A 23238-nucleotide genomic window follows, 5' to 3' on the forward strand; every position below is an offset into this window, starting at 1 on the left:
CATCCTGAGGTGCGTGGCCGCGACACCTAGCCCCACAGACCAGCAGACAGCTGGAGTGGGGAGAGTCAGGACTGCTGCTGCCAAGCACTGGATTTCAATCCACAGCGATTCACTCACTCTCTTTCTTTAGGAACACGCTGCTTCCTAGTGTTTTTGCTTCTCATTCACCCTCTTCCTGTAAAGTGATTCTCAGCCCCTGGCACTACCTGCTGTTTAATATTCACCATAGTGTAAATACAACTTTTACCTTCCATATCGCTGTGTGTCTCCTGTGGTTCAAGTCCACACCCTTACAATCAAAATCTCTTACACCAAAATGGGCATGATACACAGCAAGTGGGATTGTATCCTTGGCAGCTTTCTTGCATATACTCATATATCCACATTTGTATACTGCTTGCTCCCCCAAACCACCCAAAATGGGCCTTGGGTAAGGAAGAGGTGTCAGGAACACAAACCCTAATCCACCTGAGTGAGAATTTTTACCCTCAGCCATCACAGCCCTAGTGTTCCCCCAAATTGCATGAATAGGAACACAAAGCTGCACCATTCCAGCAGAGGCAGCTGCCCCACCACCCTGACCTTTTATGTGATTTTTCCTCCTCTATCACAAGAAATATTAGTGAAGAGATATAAAAGACAGGAAAAGGGGGATTTGGATAGACTTCCTTCATGTGACCATTGCATGTTGAATTGCAGCTGAGTTGAGACTTTCCATCTTCTTCCCACTCATGAGGAGGACCACAGGAGTCAGTACCCTCTGTTCTTCTTTTACATTGTGTCTAGGGTATCTTTTTTTCTGCTTGGCATTTCAGTCAGCCAGACATGGTATTTGGCTTCCTCTTATCATCAGGGAGAAGAAGCATTTTCTCTTCAGGTTATTGCCCGTTTACAATTCTTGTGAAATTATACCTGTTTGAACTTCCACTCAACCTGTTCCTTCATGCTACCTTCTCTCCCAGTCCTTATATTTTGCCGAGGCTCTCACCAGCAAATAAATGGCCAGGAAGCTAGATATCAGAAAAGGAGGCTGGAAGTGGAAGTGGGACACTGACTTTCATCTGTGTACTTTTCTGTTGCAGTTTTGACTTTGAAATGCTCTCTTTTGGTTAGAAGTATAGTTCAGTCATGGAGTGGTTGCTTAGTATGCATGAAGCTCTGAGTTCTATCCTCAGAATCACAATAAAATGTTTTCTTTCTCATTAAAGAATATAATACTTGTACCTTTTAGAAAGAGTAAGTATTTATCCCAAGGTATCCGAAGATTTCTCTTTACATTGAGATGTTTTCATATCTGGCTAAATTAACATACATCAATTAAAAATGTTTTCCAATAGCAACAGGAGAAAGAGCAAAATTTTTGAAACATGCTATTTGTCCTTAACCTTTAAAACATACTTTTTGGGGGTAAAGTAATTTATACTTGTAAGATTTTCTACTGAATAGGAAATCTTTCCTTATATTTATATTTACCCATTAGAGAATATTTTACTGATACTTCTCAAATAACTTTCAAACAAACAGACAAAGGACAAGAGAACCAGTTGGAAATTTAAATCCTAACTTTTTCAAAATAAATCAATTTTTCAGAGCAGGGGATAAAAAAAATCAACACTTTATATATTCAGCCAATTAGTTCCTGGAGAGCCTAACAAGTTTCTTGTTTTTATCCTGTTTTAAAAAAAGTATTCCCTATTGTTTTCACTTCCAGAAGTGTTTAATTTTCATTAAAAAACTTGTTCAGTTATGTTTTTTAGAGGGATATAGGCTGTTAGACCTCTCACCGCTAGAGTCCTTACCTCCAGGAAACAGAGGAGGAGCCTAGGGTTGCTGCAGGACCAATACTTGTCAGTACACCCCATCCTGGTGGGCTTTCAGCCAGGCTTATATTGTGCCAAAGGAACTCTCATGTACTGGCTATATTAACTAACCTACAGCAGGCATTCTTAATTGAGAAAGTCTGTGAATGCTTTGAAATGTTACTCAAGTTTGTACACGTTTGATGGTACTAGGGTGGGGCATGGTCTTTTGTGGGAAGAAGGTTTGTGCCTTAGGGAAGCTGAAGTATCATTATGCATGAAATTACAAGGAAACTTAATCTATACAGTAGAGATAGGATATAAGAGAAGAAGGGGATGAGACGATATGGGAGACTGAGGCAGAAACTGAGCCAAGTTAATGAGAGAGCATTAAAGTACTCAGGTACTACCTCTTAAACATCCAATAGAAATTTGCCATCTGTTCTCATATTCCCTTGAGGTCATATTCTTTGCTGCCTCAAAAATGCTCACCATGGATCCTACCTCAACTAACTAGCCTTGGTTTCTATTCTCTAAAACTAGCAAGGCTATTTGAAATTGTGGTTATCTGTGTTTCTTAGAATCAACAAAATAGCCAGGCATGATGGGGCATGTCTGTAATCTCAGGACTTGCAGGCTGAGAGAGAAGGGTCAACATGAATTCGAGTTCAGCCTGGGATAAATAGTGAGTTCAAGGCCAGCCTGAACAACATAGGGAGACCTTGTCTCAAAAAAATAAAAAACAAAAACAAATCAACAAAATAGCAGTGGTTACAATAGATTGAAAACTTGGAAAGGGTACATCAATAGGATATAGACCAAAGACACATGTAGAAAATAACTGCAAGTTATTCAGCCTCACTAGGGGTCAGAATACACAAAATGAAAATTTACAACACTTATTTGCCTTTCAAACTGGTGAATTAAAAAAAATGCCATCCATTTTATATGAGATTATTCACATAGACTGTTAGTCCAAGCATAAATTCTTTAAATTATCTTATTGTCCTTCCTGATTATACACATAAAAAGAAGATTTTTTTCAGATACTGAGACCTAGGAATTTCTCTTTTAGAAAGTTTTCCTTAGGAAGTAATTATAATTGTGTACAAAGATTTTGGCGAAAGCATGGATTATAAGAAATACCTACAGGAAACCTAAATGTTAAACAAGAAAGGGTTGACTAAATTGCCATTGATTTTAACAGGATAAAATACAATATTTAATTGTGTAGAAACATTTACATTGCTTTGTTATCTAGAAATTATGTGAAATATAGTGTGCCAATATGGTAAACAAATTTTATATGCATATAATTACCTAAGTACTATCCAGATTCAGATTCCATAAATCTGAATCTATAAAGAAGTGGGAAAAAATTCTTGAAGTAGTACAGAGCGTGTCATAATGAGCTTGCACTGAACCTACTTTCAGCCATAGCCATCATCAATAGACTTAAAAGCCTCTAAAAAGCAAATGAACTTCTACCCAGCAAGAAAGCATAAGACAGGGTAAGATAACTAATGGTAAAGGCATAGGATCTGGGTTCCATCAGACTGTTCCTCTGCCTTCTTCTCTCCCTCCATCTAGGTCTTGCCCATCCACTAATACATAGGTTAAGACCCAATATCTTCCCTTCCCTTTATCCTTTCTCCAAATGGCCTTCATGTGAAAGAGACTATCTTCCTAGCTACATTACCTCTTCCACCCCTACCTCTTGGCTTGGAGTGAACAGGAGATGTGATCCACTCTCGAGAAGAAAGACCTGAAGAAAAGACATATGCAGTCTTAGGATTTGAGTTCCAGGTCCTATGTTTAGTGATATTTGTGATCATTAATTGTGGTACACAATCTTGACTTGAGTAAAAAACAAACCAAAACACACACACACACACACACACACACACACTCACATTACCACATTAGTAAAGCTCTGGATATGTCTGTGGATTTCTGATATGTGGGCTAAAAACTGAGGATAGAAGACCCACCCTAGATGTGGATGACAACCAATATTAGGCTTATAGCCTTTATAGAATAAAAGGGGAAAGAAGTAAGCCTTTCCTTTTCTTCTTCAGAGGAGCTCTGGTCTTTGCCATTGCCTTTGGACATTGTTCTCCAGTTCCTTCAGGCTTCCAGTGCAGACTCTTCAGCTTTCTAATGCAGACTCTTCAGCTTTCCAATACGGACTTACACCAGACTGCAGTGACATTCGACTGGATCCTCCAACTCTTCAACATGCAGATGGTCATTTTGTATTCTTCTACCCCTAATTCTACAGTTCTGCAGATGGCCATTGTATGCCTAGTCCATAAATCTGTCCTACTCAATAATCTCTTCTCTAATGAACCCCAACTGATATAACATTCTAAGATCCTGTCTCAATCAGCTTTCTGCTACTAAAATAAAGTACCTGAGGCAATTAATTATAATGAGAAAGGGCTTGTCTTTGGCTCATAATTTCTAGTCCAGTCCAAGATCAAGTGGCCTTATCACTTTGGCCACTGATGGGGGCAGTACATCATAATGGGAGCCTGTGCTAGAACAAAGCACTTATTTTATGAGACAGGAAGCAAAGAGAAAGACTAAGAGGCCACTATCCCACAGTCCCTTCACTGGCATGCCACCAATGTGACTAATATATGACAACTAACTTTATAAGGTCTTATAAGTACACAATGAATCTATTGCTGGAACAATAAAAAGAGGTGGAGCGAAGGGGAAAAAAGAATTGAAATGTGTTATGTACATGTACCAGTTCCTTACAGTGAATGTAAACATTATGTACTGCAAACATGTACTAACAAAAGTAAATAAAATAAAGAGAGCCGCAGACACCTAGGCGGCAATGTCTGAGAGACAGGCGAGTGATGCGGAAGCAGCAGGGAGACCTTGCACTTAGCAGGGAAGCCTGGGCTTTGGCCTCCTTTGGGTTCCCTGGAAGCGGGAGGCGGCCAGCGCAGGAGCCATAGCATCAGAGATGGAGCCTCCAGGGAGTCTCTCTCCCCCTCAGCCTGAGCCAGGGAGGCTTGGCAGTCCGAGTGGCTGGAGGGGCTTCCCTCCCTGAGAATGGGAATTCTCTTCACCAGGATATGGAGACCGTTCAATCACTAGGAACACAAAGTTATCATTGTTGGATTGGATAATGCAGGGAAAACTACCATCCTTTACCAATTTTCTATGAATGAAGTTGTATATACATCCCCTACAACAGGAAATCATGTAGAAGAGATAGTAATTAATAAATAATACATGTTTACTGATATGGGATATTGGTGGCCAAGAATCTCTTCGCTCTTCCTGGAATACTTACTATACTAATACAGAGTTTATAATAGTTGTTGTGGGCAGTACAGACACAGAGAGGATTTCTGTAACTAGAGAACTCTACAAAATGTTAGCTCATGAGGAGCTAAGGAAAGCTGGACTGCTGATTTTTGCTAATTATCAAGATATTAAAGAATGTATGACTGTAGCAGAAATATCCCAGTTCTTAAATCCTCAGTAGCACAGGAACTAGCACAAAGAATCAACAACTGGGATCTCATCTTATTCTGTACTGCAAGAGAAACCTCCAACAGAGCTCAGAGACAACCTACAATGTGGGAAAATTTTTTTTACCAGCTGTTCCTCAGAGAGTGGTCTACTATCTAGAATATTTAAAGAACTCAAAAATTCAGACCCCCCAAATATAAAGAACCAATTCAAAAATGGGCATCTGAAATGAACAGACATTTCTCAGACAAAGAAAAGAAGCAAATAAACATGAAAAAATGTTCAATATCACTGGTCATTCGAGAGATGCAGATGAAAACAATGCTGAGATTCCACCTCACCCTAGTAAGAATAGGTGCTATCAAGAAATCAACCAATAAGAAATGCTGTTGGGGGTGTGGGGAGAAAGGAACCCTTCTCCATTGCTGGTGGGAGTGCAGACTGGTGCAACCACTGTGGAAATCAATATGAAGATACCTCAAAACACTAGGATTAGAGGTCCCATTTGACTCAGCTATTCCTCTGCTGGGTATCTTCCCCAAAGAATTAAAAGAATCATACCACAGTGATATATGTGCACCTATGTTTATAGCGAGCAGCACAGATTGTAATAGCTAAAACTTGGAAGCAGCCCAATTGCCCATCAACTGGAGACTGGATAAAGAAGATGTGGGCTTTTTACAAAATGGAGTACTACTCAGCCATAAAGAACGAGAAACTAGAGACATTCATAGCTAAATGGATGCACATTGAAGCAATACTCTTAAGTGAAATCAATAGGACACACATGTGTAAATAATGAATAGTTTCTCTGCTGTTAGAAACTGAAGTGTAAATAAGGATCAAAATGTATAATTGATAATGTGAAATAGGAAGAAAAGGTCTAAAGGAGTAGGGGAAGTGGGAAGGGTAGGGGAAAGGAAAGAAAGGAAAAGAAAAAATACGAGAAAAGAAAAAAATGGAAACAGAATCTTTGTAAACAGGGAAGGGTGGAGGGGGTGAAGGGAGGGCAGCAAAATAGGGAAAAAAAATAAGAACCAAGATACATCATATAAAGGTATAAGATCCCAATGAGGAATGTAACTATATTGTATACCTAAAATGTACCAATAAGCTTAATGAAAAAAAAGAGAAATCTCCCAGTTCTTGAAGCTCACTTCTATTAAAGATCATCAGTGGCATATCCAGGCATGCTGTGCTCTTACTGGCAAGGGATTATGCCTAGTGCTTGAATGGATGATGTCACGATTTAAGATTAGATGATCTCTACTGACCTCTTCTTATAGACTTTGTATAAACAAAGTGCTTGACTTTACCTGAAAGCTGCAAAAATTAATGGTTTAGATATATTTATAATAAATTGATTTAAACTTTTTCTAAAGAAGAAAAATAAAGACCACTTATTTGAAAACAAGGATGAAGTTTCACCTTTCAATTTGCTTTCTCATTAGGTCCTTCCAAAGTATGTTATTAAAGCTGTGATTGATATTTTCTCATAATAAATCCTTTCAGGACACTGTAGGACCTGTGATAAGTACAAAGGGAGGGAAGACATTTTGAACTTTAAAAAGCTTTATTGTCAGTGTAACCCTCCATAGTTGAATGTTGTTCTCTTCTTATTCCATTAAGTCAAATATAAATCACCACATATTATTTCCAATATTTTGAAATGTAATGTAACTTACAAAAAGTATTTTGCTTAAGGCTGTGTATGTATTGTGTATATACTTCAAGTTCAAGTTAATGGTTTTGATTTATGTCCTAATAAAAGCAAATAACAAAAATTAATATCCTTAGTTGTTACCACAATGAGTTAAGTACTGGCACTGATGTTAAAGTGCTGTTTTGTACTTTTTCCCAATGTTATCTGTATTGTACTAACCAACTCCACCCCCAGATTATTGAGCTGCTCTTCAAAAAAAAAAAAAAAAAGAAAAGAAACAAAGAATGAAATGAAAACCTTGACATAGTATACCTATTTTCTGTTGCTTAACAGCACACGTGGAAACATAACCCAATCAAGTAGACTGTCAGATTCTTGGCTTGGTATTACTAATGGACCAAATTGAATAGTGAAGAATTACCATATTTATTCCTTTTGTTGGTTTTCTAAATTACTGAATAAATTGTTAATCCATTAATCAGTTGGTCATAAATTGTGATTAAAACTATCCAGTGATTTCTTCTTAATTGAAAACTATTATGTGAAACATGTCTATCCAGAGAGGTAACATTCTAAAACTATTGAACTATTTAGCTAAAGTCTTTTAAGGTACTAAATTATATACCAAGCAGTTAAAGTGAATTAGACAGTAGGAGTAAGGCATACTTTCCAAGCAGTATTGGTAATTTCTTAACTTGGGAATCTCTTATTTCAGGAGTTGGAATAGTTTGAGATTTTGGTTCGGTAAGTTTTCTTAGATCTTCTTCTACTACATAAATGCATTGCTTAACAATTATAAACTGCAATTTTTTAATGCTTTTGTGAATTTGATCGAGAAATTGCTTGACATGGTATATTATTTGTACTAAAAAATAATTTGACCCAAAACACCTTTTATATTTGTGTAGGGTTTTTCGGTTTGTCTTTTAGTATCTTTAAAGATGTTTCTGTCATAATTATAAACAAAATTAACCTGTGTTAAAAAATATTTTGGGGTACTCTGTTCATATATCTTTCATGCTCTGAAATTTTGAAGGTTAATTCAAAATGGCATATTATAGAATATTCAAGAAAAATAACTACTCTTAACACCAGCTTTTTAAATTTCAGTGAAAGTTTTGGTAAACAAAAATAGTATATACAATAAAAGCATTGAATCTTTGAAAGTTTCTTTCCATAAAATATAAATTACTCAATATCTTAAATCCAAATTAGGCATGGGAGATCAGTATTAACATAAGATTTTTGTGTTTTTTATTTGTTTTAATGTTCAAATGCAGATTAAACATTTAACATTTGTCAATATGCTTTTACAAAAGTAAATCTTAAAGTACCAATTCATATGTTCATATGTTCTCATACTTTTTCAAATCAATACAGGAAATGACTTGTTATGTATTTAAAAATCCCTTAAAACCCAAATCTATTTTGTAATTGCCTCAGAGACAAATATTCTGTAAAGTAGACCTGAAAATCTACATCTTTTATTCTTTTTATGTTTTAATTTGAATAATAATGTGTTTACTTTCCTTAACTGTTACCACATCAGTCCAATGTAATACCAGCACATCCCCTTGCCACTGAGATGTTGCCTGAAGTGTATTCTTTATAGGATACTTAAAGCATGTACTACATTGCTACAGTTAGTTTACTATAGTTGATTATTGATATCATATCATGAGAATGCATGAAATCTTATACTGCATATACAAAACATAACTTTTTGGTTGGTTTTTTACCCTTCTAGGGTATACATCAAAAATAAGATGGTAGCTATGTATTTGTACATAAAACCAAGATTACAGCTGGGAAAAAACAATGTAAGTTCGTGTAGGAAAATATCAAAATCATTTTAACAGTATTATTTCCAAATAAAATATAAAGCCTCATAAATAAAGACCTACCTCCTACAAGTCCCTACTTCTTAAAGATCCACAGAGCCTCCCAATGTGGCCATGCTGAGGACCAAGCCTATAACACATAGACCTTTGGGAGACACTCATCCAAACCATGACAGGCAGGATATAAGATTCTAGATATCTATTGTATGTTCTGGAAGAAGAGAAGATTCCAACTAGGCATATCATGCCCAATTGGTTCACCACTTCATGGGAAAGACACCATCAAGAGGGCTAGAGGCCTTGAGCAGAGGTATTCTTTGCTCAGGTTTAAGGTGGTGATAACTTTGGCATATGACCTAAATTCTTTAGTTTTTTTAATATATAAAATGGAAATGAAGTATCTTCCTTGCAGGGCTGTTGGACATACAAAAGTTAATAATGGCAGCAAAGCACCTTTCCCTGTTAAGGACATTCAAAAGGTTTCTAGAACCATTTCTATGAAGCCAGCAAAAAGCCACTGCTGTTCAAGATTTTTAATCTTCCCTAGAGACAATATATCCAAATATTTTACAGATCCCTTGCTTCTTTTGAAGTTGTGAGTGTTTGTCTGTGCTCAATTCTTTTTAGCAGGTAAACCCAATAAAAGGAGAGTAAATTATTGAAGGTATGTAGTCAGCTCTAAGTCTGGCACTGGAACTGTATTAGTACTTTTCCTACTACTATACTAAAATATCTGAGGCTGGGTACTTTATAAAGATAACCCATTATTTATGTCACGGTTCTGTACATCCAAGGGCATGGCATCAACATTGACTCTGCTCTGGCAAGAGCCTTCTGGCTACAACACAGCATGGTGAATGGTATCATGGCATGAGTACACGCAAGAGGGTTAGATCACATGGCAGGACAAAAAACCTGAGAGCAATTCAAGAGTTAGAATCACTGTTCTATAACAACTCTCCTGTGCAAACCAGGGTGTACCATGAGAACTACATTAATTTCTTTAGAGAGCATTACCCTACATTTCCTAATGACCTCCCAGTAGGCTTCACCTCTTAACAGTTCCATCCCCTCCCACATTACCACACTAGGGACCAAGCTTCTGCCACATAAACCCTTGGGGGACACATTTAAACCTTATCAAAACTACAGCAGGGACTAATAGCTCCTGTACCTCTTATCAGTGTTCTGTCAAGCAGACACAAAGAATTATATATTGAGTTTCCTAGTGCACAAATGCACATGCTTCCCAGAAGATATAGTAATGTGATGGGTATCAAGGGAAATAAAATGACAAGGGTTAAAGACTTTTTCCCTTCCACAAGATCCATTGAGCTCTTTATTTTCCTTCACAAAGGGCCATCAGAGCTTATACCATATAAAAATACATTTGATGGTTCCTTGTTTTATCTTTTAAATATTGCCTCTAAAAATTATACAGTTCTTTACAAATCTGTGACTTTTACCAAAGGCAACCAATATTTGTCAAAGACTGTCTGTTAGCCAAATGCCTTACATCAGTGTTATCTTTCAGGGGGATACAGCTCAATTGTAGAGGGTTTACCTAGCATGCACCAGGCCCTAGGTTTGCTCCTCAGCACTGAAAAAAAAAAGACATCAACAATCAGTTCTATGAATTGTATGTTATTATTATCTTCTTTCAGATGAAGAAACTGGGGCTCACAATATGCACCTGACAATTGATCGACTGATTATTCTTCAGGCAGCACAGCATCTTGGCAACACATCACCATGGTTTTAGAGCCAAACATTATTTCCTTCCATTTTTAACATTTTCCCCCTAAATGAAATCATAATATAATTAAAATAACAGTATGCACTTTTAAAGTACCTACTAACAGTTTATGCCAAGTATTATTCTAAGCACTGTACATATATTAATTCACACAACTAAAGTAAATTGTTCTTTGTCTTTTCTGACTATAAAAAGATAGAAGTTGATTTTAAAAAAACTACAGAAATATTAGGAACGTAGTCAAAATTGGATTTAAAAATCTCCCTCTTGATCTAAGTTTTTTAAATTTATTTTTACAACTGCTGTCCATCCCACCCAGCTCCACAACAGCTAAAGACAAGATTGCAAAGGAAATGGAGGCTGGAGGAGGGTCAATGGATGGAGGAGTTAATAATCCCGGGAAAAGACAGGGAGTGACAACCCTTGAAAGTAGTAAAAAATTTAATAGGTCTAGAAAAAGATGTATCCCTTCCTTAGTTATCAGAGAACAGCAAATAATGTTTTTCTTTCTGGGATGGGCACCTACAGAAAAGATTGACGCAAGTAACTATATAAGGAAGGGGAGGGAGTGCGGGGAGGGAGTAGGGGGCAGACCCCACGTCTGCCACGCTTTTGGTGGGAGTGGAAATTGGGGACCTGACCTCACTGCTGACGTAGATCTCATGTGACCACAAGTCGACGTGTGCAGAAGTCCTGCTAGTCTGGTCCTTGTTCCCGTGTGGGTACCAGCTTCCTTCAGCAGTACCGGCGGCTCTGCCTGAGGCCAGGGAAAGGAGGAAGTTTATCAGCATTTTACAGGTTGGTGTCAGTATGAACGTTGCCCGGGGACTTCTAGTGTGGAGGTGGTCTAAGGTGGAGACTTGAAGGAGTCCTAGTCAAGTCCATCCTTCTACCTTCTACCTCTAGGACTGCAGGAAATAATGATCCTTAGGAAAGGAACTAGGTGTCGGAGAGGCGGATAAGGAAACCCTAATAGTTTTAAAATAATCTCAGACCTCTTTCCCAGCACTCACCCGGTCCCCAAACATCGCCTCCGTAAAGATAGTTCGGAAATAGTCAGCTTTTCCCACTCCTTGTCTGATGAGAAAGACGAGCTAACTTGCAGTATGGAGAAAGCTGCGGGGGCGGGGGGGGGGGATGGGAAACTTTTTATTGCGGAGACCTGAAATGAGGAAAGCTAAAGCTACAGTGCTTGCTCTCTGCTGCTGGTCGGCCTATCAAGCCCTCGCCCCACCCCCTCCCTCTCCGTTTTGTCTGCGGATCTGTTCTTAGCACCGCCCAAAGGTAAAAACCTAGGAAGTAGAAACTGACCAGAACGGCACGAGGTAAGTGAGAGAGACATTGTAGAGACTCCTGGCATGGTCGTGGGTGAGGGTCCACACTGTCCCTTCTCTTTGCCACTTCCTTTCTTCTCCTTCCAGCCACTCTGTTCTAGGAGATAGATGTTACGATCTGTGAGACAGAAGGGTTTGGGGAGGGCTGAGAGTCTGAAAGGAGGAGCTTGGAAAAGGCTGGAACAAGGGACCAGACCGAAGGGAGGCAGAGAAAGTGGGGATATGAAGGGAGGGCGGGTCAAGGTAACCCAGAGGGCTGGGCTTCTTGGGTGGAAAATATTTGGTAACGATAGATCTGAAACTCAAAAAGCAAATGCCTAGAACTCTATGCAGAGCACCTGTACACTCACCAAGCCTTTGACTTACTGCCTCCTTACTTCCTAGAAATAATTGCATTCAAAGGGGAATACACAGGAAAAAAGAAAAAAAGAAGAAGGAAGGAAGGAAGAAGGAAAGCAGATAAAAGATGAAATCCTGTCAAAAAATTGAAGAAAAACCAGAAAATGAGAATGAGCCAAAGTTTGAGGAAGAACCAAAGCCTGAGGAAAAGCCAGAGGAGGACAAAGAACCAGAAGAAGAAAATGCAGAAAAAACTTTTAGAGAAAGGTTGATTCAATCTATCCAGGAATTTAAAGAAGATATACACAACAGGCACTTAAGCAGTGAAGATAAGTTTAGAGAAGTGGATGAAATAGATGAGATAAGGAGAGTAAGAAACAAACTTACAGTGATGCGTTGGAAGGTTAATCGAAGTCATCCTTATCCCTATTTAATGTAGTTTAGTTTGATTTCTGTGTTATTTGATATTAACATTGACATATACCTTTTCATTAGCATTTTATTAATATATCTTTGTCTTTCTACTTTAGCCTGTTATTTTTAGTGGTTTTAGATGTATCTCTTGTTATCTGCATCTCATTGTTTATTGTATTTTGAGCCAATCTACAAGTCTTTATCTTTTTAAAGTTGTTTATTAGTACATGTTTGCAGTACATAATGATTACATTCATTGTGGTGAGTTGGTACATGAACATAACATATCTTAATTCTCTTTACATCCCCTTACCATCCCTCCTCCCTCTCTTTTGTTTTTAGTATGAAAACCTTACTCTTTTATAAAAGAAAAATGTTCCTAATGTGATACAAAATGAAAAAAGATTACTAAATTGGTCAGTCATATGTTAATACGGTATTTTTGAAAGGTAAAGATACATTTGTATGCAACATATATAGATATGAAAACTTGTGAAGAATGAAAGACAAAATGTACAGTCATTGATGGGAAGACAAAATGTACAGTCTCAGTGGTGAGATTATGAATGATTTTTCTTCTGTTTGTATTTTCCACATTCTTAAAATGAACACACATTATTGCTGTTAAAATAATAAATGTTTTATAACTAAAAAAGGAGCAACCAACAGTACTTAGCAGCTTATTTCTGAAAGTACTGGAGCACTTATTACTTAATATTATAAGCAAATGTAAAATTCAAAGTGCCACCAAACCATTTAGCTAGACTGAATTTTACATCTCTTCTCGTCTGTAAAATAAGCATCATAATCTCACAGAAATATCATGGAGGTCAAATAAATGATTGAGAGCTATTTGACAGGGTTTTGTGCCCATCTTTTCATGCAAGGTCCAAACTCCCTAGAGATTTGTTTCAGCTATTTGGAGTGATGGAAAAAGTAGTTGACATCTGTACTTGAGAACAAATCCAGGAAACTGATAGCTGAATGCCACCTTTATATTCTGTCTTTCTGTGCTTGCCCAGCCTCCCATCTACCTTCTCTTGATACTAACATGTATTCTGAGTATTCCTCCCCCTTTTGCCAGATCCTGCACATTTCAAGCCCCTATGGCTGTGATGTGCTTGATTTCTTAACTAGTGAAGCCTAGCTTATTCTTTTGGAACATCCAGTGGTCTGAATCCCCAGAATGACTTGTACATAATTGAGGAGATGCCTACCTCTTCAATTTGGGTAGACACTTAGGCAGTGCTCCTTGGCAATGATGTCTCATAGATACATTGGCAATTTTCAGATTTTAACCTTTTCCCTTTATACAGTTCAGACATGCTGGGTCCATCTAGGAGTTTGACTAGACAAGTCTGAATAACAGACGTTAACAAATATTAACAAATAACAATAACAAAATTGTTGCTCTGGGTCTGAAGATGCCATTGTATCTTCCTAGCTTCTATTTCTTTGGCTGAGTAATTTTTTTCTGAAGACTGGTGGTGATAGGCCCTACTTACTGGTTCAACAGGTATCCTAGACAGGGAACAAATTTTAAAGGGAGATTTAAGTCAGATTTGGGGATACTCACATCCCTGACTGGAAATATACGAAAGTGCTATGTAAGGTGTGTGTCATTTTTTTCTGTGATATTTCAAGAGCTTTTCATGTCTGCAGACCATTTTTCAAGGGTATGGCAGCACGACAGGTGCAGGTTGGGACTGGAATTTCAACTGGAGTGAGAAAAGGTTCCAGGGACTCACTGTGCCTGTTTTACAAGGCAGGATAAATTCAGCCCCCTGGCATTCAGAGGTGTGTGGCACTTGGCCAGCATGTGGAGGGGCTCACCCAAACTACATTCCTCTGTAGCATGGGCCTTCCTTTAGTTTCTCTGCTCCAGCTTGCAGCAGGTGCTAGACTTCAGAACTGAGGCCCAGGATGTTCTGGACAGAGTTGCCTGCAGGAGGACTTCTGTCCCCATTGCTGTTTTTCCTTCTCAGAGGGAGCTTGAAGGGAATTTTTTAATGTCACAAGATAATAACTCAAAATCACTAAGTAGAAACATTCGTTATTGTAGTCATTGTCTAGGACGTGACTGCTCTTGATGTAATCAGTGAATGTAGGGTTAAAATAGCAGGGCCTGGTGGTAGGGGGACATGATCATAGATAGTACACAATTATTTTAAATTATAATTTTCATGTATTATTTGAATGTGTATTAACGTGTATTTTCACTTTAAAGAAAATAATAGGATTGTGGGTGGTATAGAATTTTCTTTTCAAAAAATTACAGCAATTATATAAGTGAGTCCGTTTAAAGAACAACATTAGGTAGAATACAATATTAAAAGCATGTCACAAATATGGCAAAAAACATCTTGTTAGGAAATATTTCCCTAACATAGCATAACTGTTTTAATGATAATATCTGCAAGGCAAGTCAAGAACAGTGCAGAGTTGGAGGCTTTACTCTATTTATAAGCTTACAAGCTAGCTTATACCATTTAATGGATACCAGCAGAACACACTAGACTTCTAGATCAGGTAACAAGGACATTATTACAACTTAAGTGGTAGCCATAGCTTCATGTTGCTTTGTATCGACTCCTTTTGATCCCTGAGTTCCATAAAGTGGCATAGGCTTAAATATACAATGTTTTACATTATAGGAAAGAAAGCCAGTGTTTGGGGGGAATTTGCAGTTTTCGTAGTAAACAGAAGCAAGCCTTCTGTATGTCCAGCGGAAAATGTTACCCCATCCCTCAAAACTGGTTGCTGCAAACACAATGAAAAATGATTTGTCAGGGTGAAAAGTGGTCAGGGCATTACATTCTTGGCATACCCAATAAGAACTTTCAGGGATGTTCAAGGAATATGGCAGACTGCATCTCCCAATAACAATTTTTTCTTTATAATAAATCCTAATGTTAATAGAAAGTCTTAAGATTAAACAGTCTCTGAGGAACTTTAAAACTACACTAAGACATAGCCAGCCTGACATCACAAAATAAAAGAAGTAAAAATGCAAAGCCAATAGATTCATCAAGATTCTCATTCATTACTGAGAGTAATTTCATATAAATGTTTTCACTAGGAACCTGACAAGAAGACGTGTGTTTGAAAATCAGCTCCAGATTCCATACACAGTCACCACAGTCTCTGTAAAAAGCAAAGACTAAGAGGAAAGTTGATTTCTTCTAGCTTCAAGTAAAATTCAAAGTAGGTAAAAATCAGAGGAGCAGGAACCTTACCCACATGACAGTACTCAAAAGCAGTTATTTTGATGTTTAGACATCAGCATTTGCAAGAGCCTTAGCAAAACAGTTGCATCACTTGCTGAATAACTTAGGTATGGAGCACCTTTTCACTTATTGGTCATGTATATATATTTAGTTTGAGAAATGTCTATTCAAAGTTTCAGCCACGTCCTCATTATTTTCAGTGCAGTGTGATAAAGTAGCTATTTAAAATAATGAGGTAGATTCATGTGTACTACATGTTCACCTTGCATTGTTAAAAGAAAAATGGAGAAAAGTAGATAACAGTACAATACACTATAGGTATCAAGATGAACCTCCTTTAGTTTGCTAAAAGGAGAGATACATTTTTTTAAGTTACGCTTTGGAATCTCACCAGGCCTCCTGCCTTCTGTTTGTTTAAGGAGAAATATTTTTTAAATTTCGGAATGAGCAATCCTATTATCCTTGAATTGTATCTTTCAATTTACTTCTTGGTCTTATACAAGTCTTTCCATTCCATGAACTGATTCATTTTCCAGATGTTATTTCATTAACTTATTATTTTATATAAAAAAAGAATGTGAGGCTTAGCCAAGATCATCCAGCTATTAAATGGAATGGTCTCCTAAGGTCAAAGCCCTGACTCTTAATCATTGCTCGGAAAGAGTTGGTATATAATAAATGGTAACAACAGTGCTGTAGTGAGTAAATCCCTCTAAATTCCTCAAAGCCTTATGCCCTTTAAACTCCTTGCCTTTCTTCCCATATTCTCCTTGCCTAAAACTTAAACTAAGCTTTGCTAGATAGGTCTCAATCATCTGTGGGGCATTTACTGAGAAGCAGTTACCCTTGTAAATATGTATCTTTCCCAGCTCAGGAAAAGAATAAGGCTTCTGCCTCCAAGCCTCCGTTGGAGAGAATCCCAACTTTAAAAAAAAAAATTATTAGTACATAATGATTACATTCCTTGTGGGGAGTTGGTAATTACACATAACACATCTTAATTAACAGCCAACAAACTTGGCTAGCCTCGTCTCATTTACATGAACCAACCCTTTTTAAAGGTATGATTTAAAACTACCATGAATGTTTACATTTAAAAACGTTATTACTGCCAGGAATGGTGATGCATACCTGTAATCCCAGCACTGGTGAGACTGAGGAAGGAGGATCTCTATGAATTTGAGGTCAGTCTGAGCTATATAGTAATCTCAAGACCAGCCTGAACTAGGTAGCAAGACCCTGTGTCAAAAAATTTATTACAGTAAAAGACTCATTGCCATTAATTCCACCTTGCTTTTGGGATAAATATCATTCTTGCCACCTTCTGAAGCAGTTCTGGAAGTCCTATTTTCTGAGATTCTAAAGATTCTCAACTAAAGTTGGGCTGTCGTGATTAATTGATGTCCTAAATTGATTCAAAATGTTTACCTTTTATGGTCATTTTAACTTTGGGGAAGAGCCAGAAGTTGCACAGTGCCAGATCTAGTGAATATTGTGGATGAGGACACACCATAATATTTTTACTAGCCTGCATTTCTGTTGGATAATAGTTAGCAATAGCATTCACCATGTTTTTAATCAGACCTCATAAAATCACCAAGTAAACTCTAATGTAATCTATGGACTTTGAAAATGATGTAGCAGCATAGGTTCATCAACTGTAATGAATGTATCACTTTGGTTCAGGATGTGGATAATTTTGTATGTGCCATTTTAAAACTTGAATTGTTAAAACATAGTTAATGCTTTTTTTCCTTTTCCTTCCCAAAAGGATATTTTTTTCCATTGGAGAAAATTTAGAAGATATAAAAGATCACTGTTTGATAAAGAGCAATAGAAATACATCCTTAATCTTAAAGATGAGAACAACCAAATGGGAGGGGATGAAGGAGGAGCAAAAGCATCAAGTCACAATACATGCATTACAGGTTTCTAATTATAAAATGTAGTACAGGATACTATCATGCTACTAATCCCTGGGAGACTTGAGTGTCATGATAAAGCTCCAAACTTAGGAACTGAGGAGCTGAGGTAAGGTCTAGTGGGCAAAGGAGGAAGACAAGAAGGAAAGAGGTGTGTGTGTGTATGTGTGTGTGTGAATAAATAAACATTTATCTTTGGCACTTTAGCTAGAGATATGCAAACATTATCTGTACTACCAATGTTAAAATACTATCAGTTTTAGTAGTTCTTTTTTTAATATTATTTTATTGGTACATTTTAGGTATACAATATAATGACATTCATCATTGGAGATATGCACCTTTACATAATCTCTCTTGTTTCTTATTTATTCCCCTTCCCCTGACCTTCCATCAAGCCCTCCATCCCTCCCTATTTACAAAGACTTTGTTTCCATTTTTTCATTTTCTCATATTAATGCCATTCCCTTCTTTCCTTTCCCCTGCCCCTCCCACTTCTCCTTCCCCTTTGGCCCTTTTCTTCCTATTTCACATTCTCTACCATACCTTTTAGTCCTTATTTACGTTTTCAGTTTCTCACACTAGAGAAACTATTCAGTATTTACACGTGTGTCCTATTTATTTCACTTAAGAGTATCGCCTCAATGTGTATTCATTTAGCTATAAATGTCTCTAATTTCTCATTTTTTATGGCTGAGTAGTACTCCATTTTATTTTTTTAAAAAACACATTTTCTTTATCCAGTCTCCAGTTGATAGGCAATTGGGCTGCTTCCAAGTTTTAGCTATTACAAATTGTGCTGCTAGGAATATGGGGGCACATATATCACTGTGGTATGATTCTTTTAATTCTTTGGGGAAGATACCCAGCAGGGGAATAGCTGGGTGAAATAGGACTTCCAGTCCTAGTTCTTTGAGGTATCTCCATACTGATTTCCACAGTGGTTGCACCAGTCTACACTCCCACCAGCAGTGGAGCAGGGTTCCTCTTTACCCACAGCTCTGGCAGCATTTGTTATTGGTTGATTTCATGATAGCAGCCATTCTTTCTGGGGTGAGGTGGAATCTCAGCATTGTTTTCATTTGCATCTCTCCAATGACCAGTGATGTTGAACATTTTTTTCATATATTTATTTGCTACTTCTACTTCTTCATCTGAGAAATGTCTATTCATTTCAGATGCCCATTTTGAATTGGGTCTTTAAATTTGGGAGGTCTGATTTTTTTTAAGTTCTTTATAGATTTGAGATAGTAGACCTTTGTCTGAGGAACAGCAGATGAAAATTTTTTCCCACATTGTGGGCTGTCTCTTCATACTGCTGGTGGTTTCTCTTGCTGTGCAGAAGCTTTTTAGTAAGAAGAGATCCCACTGGTTGATTGTTTGTGCTAGTTCATGGGCAACTGAGGTTTTGTTCATAAAATCTTTTCCAACACCAATGTCTTCAAGAGCTCTACCTAACCTCTGTTCCAGCTGATTCAGCATTTCTATTTTAATACTTAGATCCTTAATCCATTTAGATTTGAGTTTAGTGTATGGTGAGAGATATAGGTCTAGTTTTAATCTTTGGCAAGCTGAAGCCCAATTTTTCCAGCACCATTTATTAAAGAGGCTGTCTTTCTTCCAGTGAGGGTGTTTGGCTCCTTTATCGAAGATGAGATGGCTGAGTGTGTCTGGCATTGTTTCTGCATCTTCTAATGTGTTCCACTGGTCCTCAGGTCTGTTTCTTTGCCATTACCATGCTGTTTTTATCACAGTAGCTTTGTGGTGTAGTTTCAAGTTGGGGATTGTGATACCCCCTGCCATATCTTTGTTACATAGAATTGTTTTTGCTATTCTGGGTCTCTTCTTGTTCCAAATGAATTTTTGTATTGTTTTCTCAATACTAATACTTATTACTAATTCTTAATACTAATTTATTGTTTATTTTTATATCTACATGAAGAATATTTGAAAAATTATAAAGTACAAGATGCATGGTTTTGACATATTGAAGCAGGAGATATTTAAAGAAAAGTCTGGTGAAAGAAGGGAGGGCCACTCACCCTAGATCCCACTTTCTGGACTAGATCTGAGGTATAAAGTAACCAAGGAAACAGCTGGGGAAGAAAGGAGAGCACACCTTAGAGCACACTTTCTGAGACTATATCCACATCCTGATTTAAACATTAGCCTAGGACCAGTACACCCAGGCCTAAACATAATGGGAAATGTAATCAGGTAACTTAGCTTATACACAGTAAGTCTCAGAGCATGCATTAGTGTTCTTCTATAATCCTTTGCAGACCCCAACCTTAATTACTGTGTCACTGACTGTGCAGATTTGACACCCCCACTCCCCCCTTGTGGGCTTTGGATGCCATGACCGTTCCTCCAAGGGCCACAAAACGTCAAAAATTCCACAGCGCAACAGAGGGGCTGAGTCAAGCCGCTCGTTGGCAGGAGCCATACCTCAGACCAAACTCTCAATCCCACCCCAAACCATAAGTTTTAAAACCCTCAACACGAAGCCTCCTGGATGCAATGAGCTCTTCTCATTTGGTCATTCCCACTCTGTATCTTATTTGTATCTCACCTTTTCTTTTACAAATAAATCACTGATATTGCTGCTACTTTTGAGTGTCTGATCAATTCTTTGTTTAGGACATCAAGAGCCTGGACAAGACTTGCAAACTGATAATAATATCACCCATCATGATAAGAGCTTCAGGCAATCACAGATAAAGTGTTAGAATATTTGCTTTTATATTTTTATATGTATAAACTTAAAAATAAGTAAATATATAAGTATAAAATTCTGTGACCTGAATGTTTATGTCCTCCACCCATTTTTTGACTTTTATTGGTACATGTTTGCAGTAAATGATGATTACATTCATTGTAGAGAATTGGTATATGGACATAACACATTTCAATTATTTTCCCCTTCCCCCCACCCCCTTTCATTTTACCAGCATCAGATTCATGTATGTGTCTCATAAAACCTTAAAATGTTAATTATCATATACACAGATTATAAATCATACTAATAGGCCAAAAAACATAAGACAAGTAAGACAATTGTACTAAGTCAAGGTACATTTTAGATTCATTGTCTGTGCTGCATTAAAGTAACTTTTCTTTTTTTCCTATTATGTCTTTTATTTTGTACTATATATATATTAAGATTTTCATAAACCATACAATATTTAAGCTTCTGTTTCTGATTTACTTCTCTTAATATTGTGGTCTCAAGGTGCATCCATTTTCGTACAAATGATTCAAATTTATTCTCTTTTATGGCAGAGTAATACTCCATTGGGATTAAATAACATTTTCTTCATCTATTCATATGTTGATAGACATACAGGCTGTTTCCAAGATTTAGCTATTATGAATTTTGATGCTATAAACACGGGTATACATGTGTCACTGTAATATGATAACTTTAACACTTTGGGGACTATACCTAGAAAAGGAATAGCTTGGCCAAATGGAATTTCTAGTTTTAGTTTTTGAGAAATTTCCATAATGAGTTCCATAGTGGTTGTATCAGTTTATACTACCTCCGACAATGAATAAGGGTTCCTTTCTCCCTACAGCACCACCAGCATTTGCTGTTGGTTGATTTCATAATGTTATTCTTTTTCATTCATGCATTGTTTGTTTTGTAGGGCTGGTTTAATAAAATACAACAAACTGGGTGGCTTTAAACAACAGAAATTTATTCTTTTTTTTTTTTTTTGAGACTCTTGAAGTTTTATTACAATTGGGGAACAAGAAGGGTAGGCAAGGATTCTTCTACCTACAATTATCAAGAAGCTTAAAAGAGTATGTCAGTTGTGTCTGTCTGGGATGACCATTCATGATTAATTACTACTGTCCAAAGAAAGAGGCCATGGGGTCATCTGGCCACTGACATTTCATTCTATAGGCCTCCATTTCCTCTTCAGTGGGCTCCCGAGTTTCATACACACTATTATAAGGCCGCTTCCTCTCATTAATCTGCATGATCTCTTTGACTTGAAGAAGGTGGGCTTCCTCAACATTCAATGCCTTTTTCAATTTTTCCTGTTTCTTTTCCTCATCATCACTCTCTGAGGTGCTCTTTCAGTGCTTCTTTTTCTTTTTCTTCTTCTTTTTCTCCTCTTTTATTTTTTCCTGGTGCATCTCCATGAGGGTCTGAGGTTTTTTCATAGATTCTTCTCCACTTATATCATTTGTAATACATTCCTCTGAATTTACGACCTCCTTCCTAGCTTCACCTGTATAATAGGAATACTTGAACAAGTGGCAGCATTTGTATCCCCAATTGCCCTCTTTCCTGTAAGATCCCCAGATATGTGTGTGATTGTCGACTTTCACATCTTCCTTGTACTTGGAGCAGGCAATGGCCCACTTCTGTCCTTTAATGACAGTGCCATATCTTGAGTACTCCACATAGTCTTCAGTCTGGGCTAAGAGCAATTTAACTGGAGGCACATCCAAGTGTTCTTGGCCACCATACTTTTCCAGGATGCTTTCTTTCTGCTGTTCTTTGAAATCTTCTTTTTTGACTTTTAAGGAGTTATACAACAGCTCTAGTTTTGTAGAATCTGCCTGTAGATGAACTTCAGATCCTCTGTAATAGGCTTCCCAAGCAAACAACTGTGTCTGAGCCATTGAAATAGTATCTCCTGTGTATCTAACGAAGTTATCTCCAGCCTAACTCACTTCATCTGGATTCTTTCCTGCATTGGCATATGGATTCTCTCTCAATGATCTAGTTTTTGGATCATAATAGGCAGAATTTGGATCCAAATTTCTCAAGTGTTTTGCAATATCTTCTCAAATACTGAGATTATGGACAGTAATTTGTCTCTTAGTGTCAAAATTCTGTCTAGGCATGTCAATGTCATCTGCATATTTATCTTCATTCTCATCTTCACTGTTATGATCTTTTTCCATCTGAGAATTTGGTTCCTCTTCTCCTCACTGGTGTTTTGGAGAATTAGCTTGTTCTACAAATTTTCCTGAGGCTAATTCTTCTTGCAGTTTCTGGGCTTTCAATGTTCATTTTTCCAGATTATTACAGTGATATATACAATGAATTGATTCTTTTGTCATAACCAACACCTACTAAATAAAAAAGGAAGGGAAGGCTTGCTGCTTTCTGTTTCCTTCCTGCCCTGCCATGGACTACTTCTCCACCATGTCCCTCTGCCATGCTGCCCTACCTTGGAGCCAGCTGACTATGGACTGAAACCTCTACAAACTGTGGCTCAAAGAAACATCTGTTCTTTTAACTTGTGGGTGTTGAGTATTTTGTTCTAGCAATGAGAAAGTAACTAAGATACACAGCATCCCAGCTTTAGTCAATAGTAGGCTACCAACTATTCAACCCAGGTTTAAATAAGAAAAACTCCAAGCTGTAACCAATCAAGTGGTCTCTGTACTTCATCTCCATTGTATGTACATTTCAATTTACTGTCC

At 37.4% G+C, this 23238-nt stretch overlaps 1 protein-coding gene and 2 pseudogenes across 1 annotated transcript; 2 read left to right on the plus strand and 1 right to left on the minus strand.

The window, feature by feature from the left end:
• Window positions 1–4868: 4868 nt before the first annotated feature.
• Window positions 4869–6557, plus strand: LOC101702680 (ADP-ribosylation factor-like protein 5A; annotated as a pseudogene).
• Window positions 6558–11187: 4630 nt separating this feature from the next.
• On the plus strand, window positions 11188–13309 carry Tceal9 (transcription elongation factor A like 9). Its single transcript, XM_004875097.4, has 2 exons — window positions 11188–11352; window positions 12273–13309. The coding sequence occupies exon 2, from the start codon at window positions 12355–12357 to the stop codon at window positions 12664–12666; it is 312 nt and encodes a 103-aa protein (XP_004875154.1). The 5' UTR covers window positions 11188–11352; window positions 12273–12354; the 3' UTR covers window positions 12667–13309.
• Window positions 13310–21338: 8029 nt separating this feature from the next.
• LOC101704597 (pre-mRNA-splicing factor SLU7 pseudogene) lies at window positions 21339–22872 on the minus strand (annotated as a pseudogene).
• Window positions 22873–23238: the final 366 nt, after the last annotated feature.

This window comes from Heterocephalus glaber, unplaced genomic scaffold (assembly GCF_053883595.1).
Source record: "Heterocephalus glaber isolate CG9 unplaced genomic scaffold, H.glaber_assembly_v1.0 deba00001613, whole genome shotgun sequence".
NCBI lineage: Eukaryota > Metazoa > Chordata > Mammalia > Rodentia > Bathyergidae > Heterocephalus > Heterocephalus glaber.

Bases quoted from the DNA above. Each gene is read 5' to 3' on its own strand.
- Tceal9 (XM_004875097.4), top strand. From the start codon at position 12,355: ATGAAATCCTGTCAAAAAATTGAAGAAAAACCAGAAAATGAGAATGAG.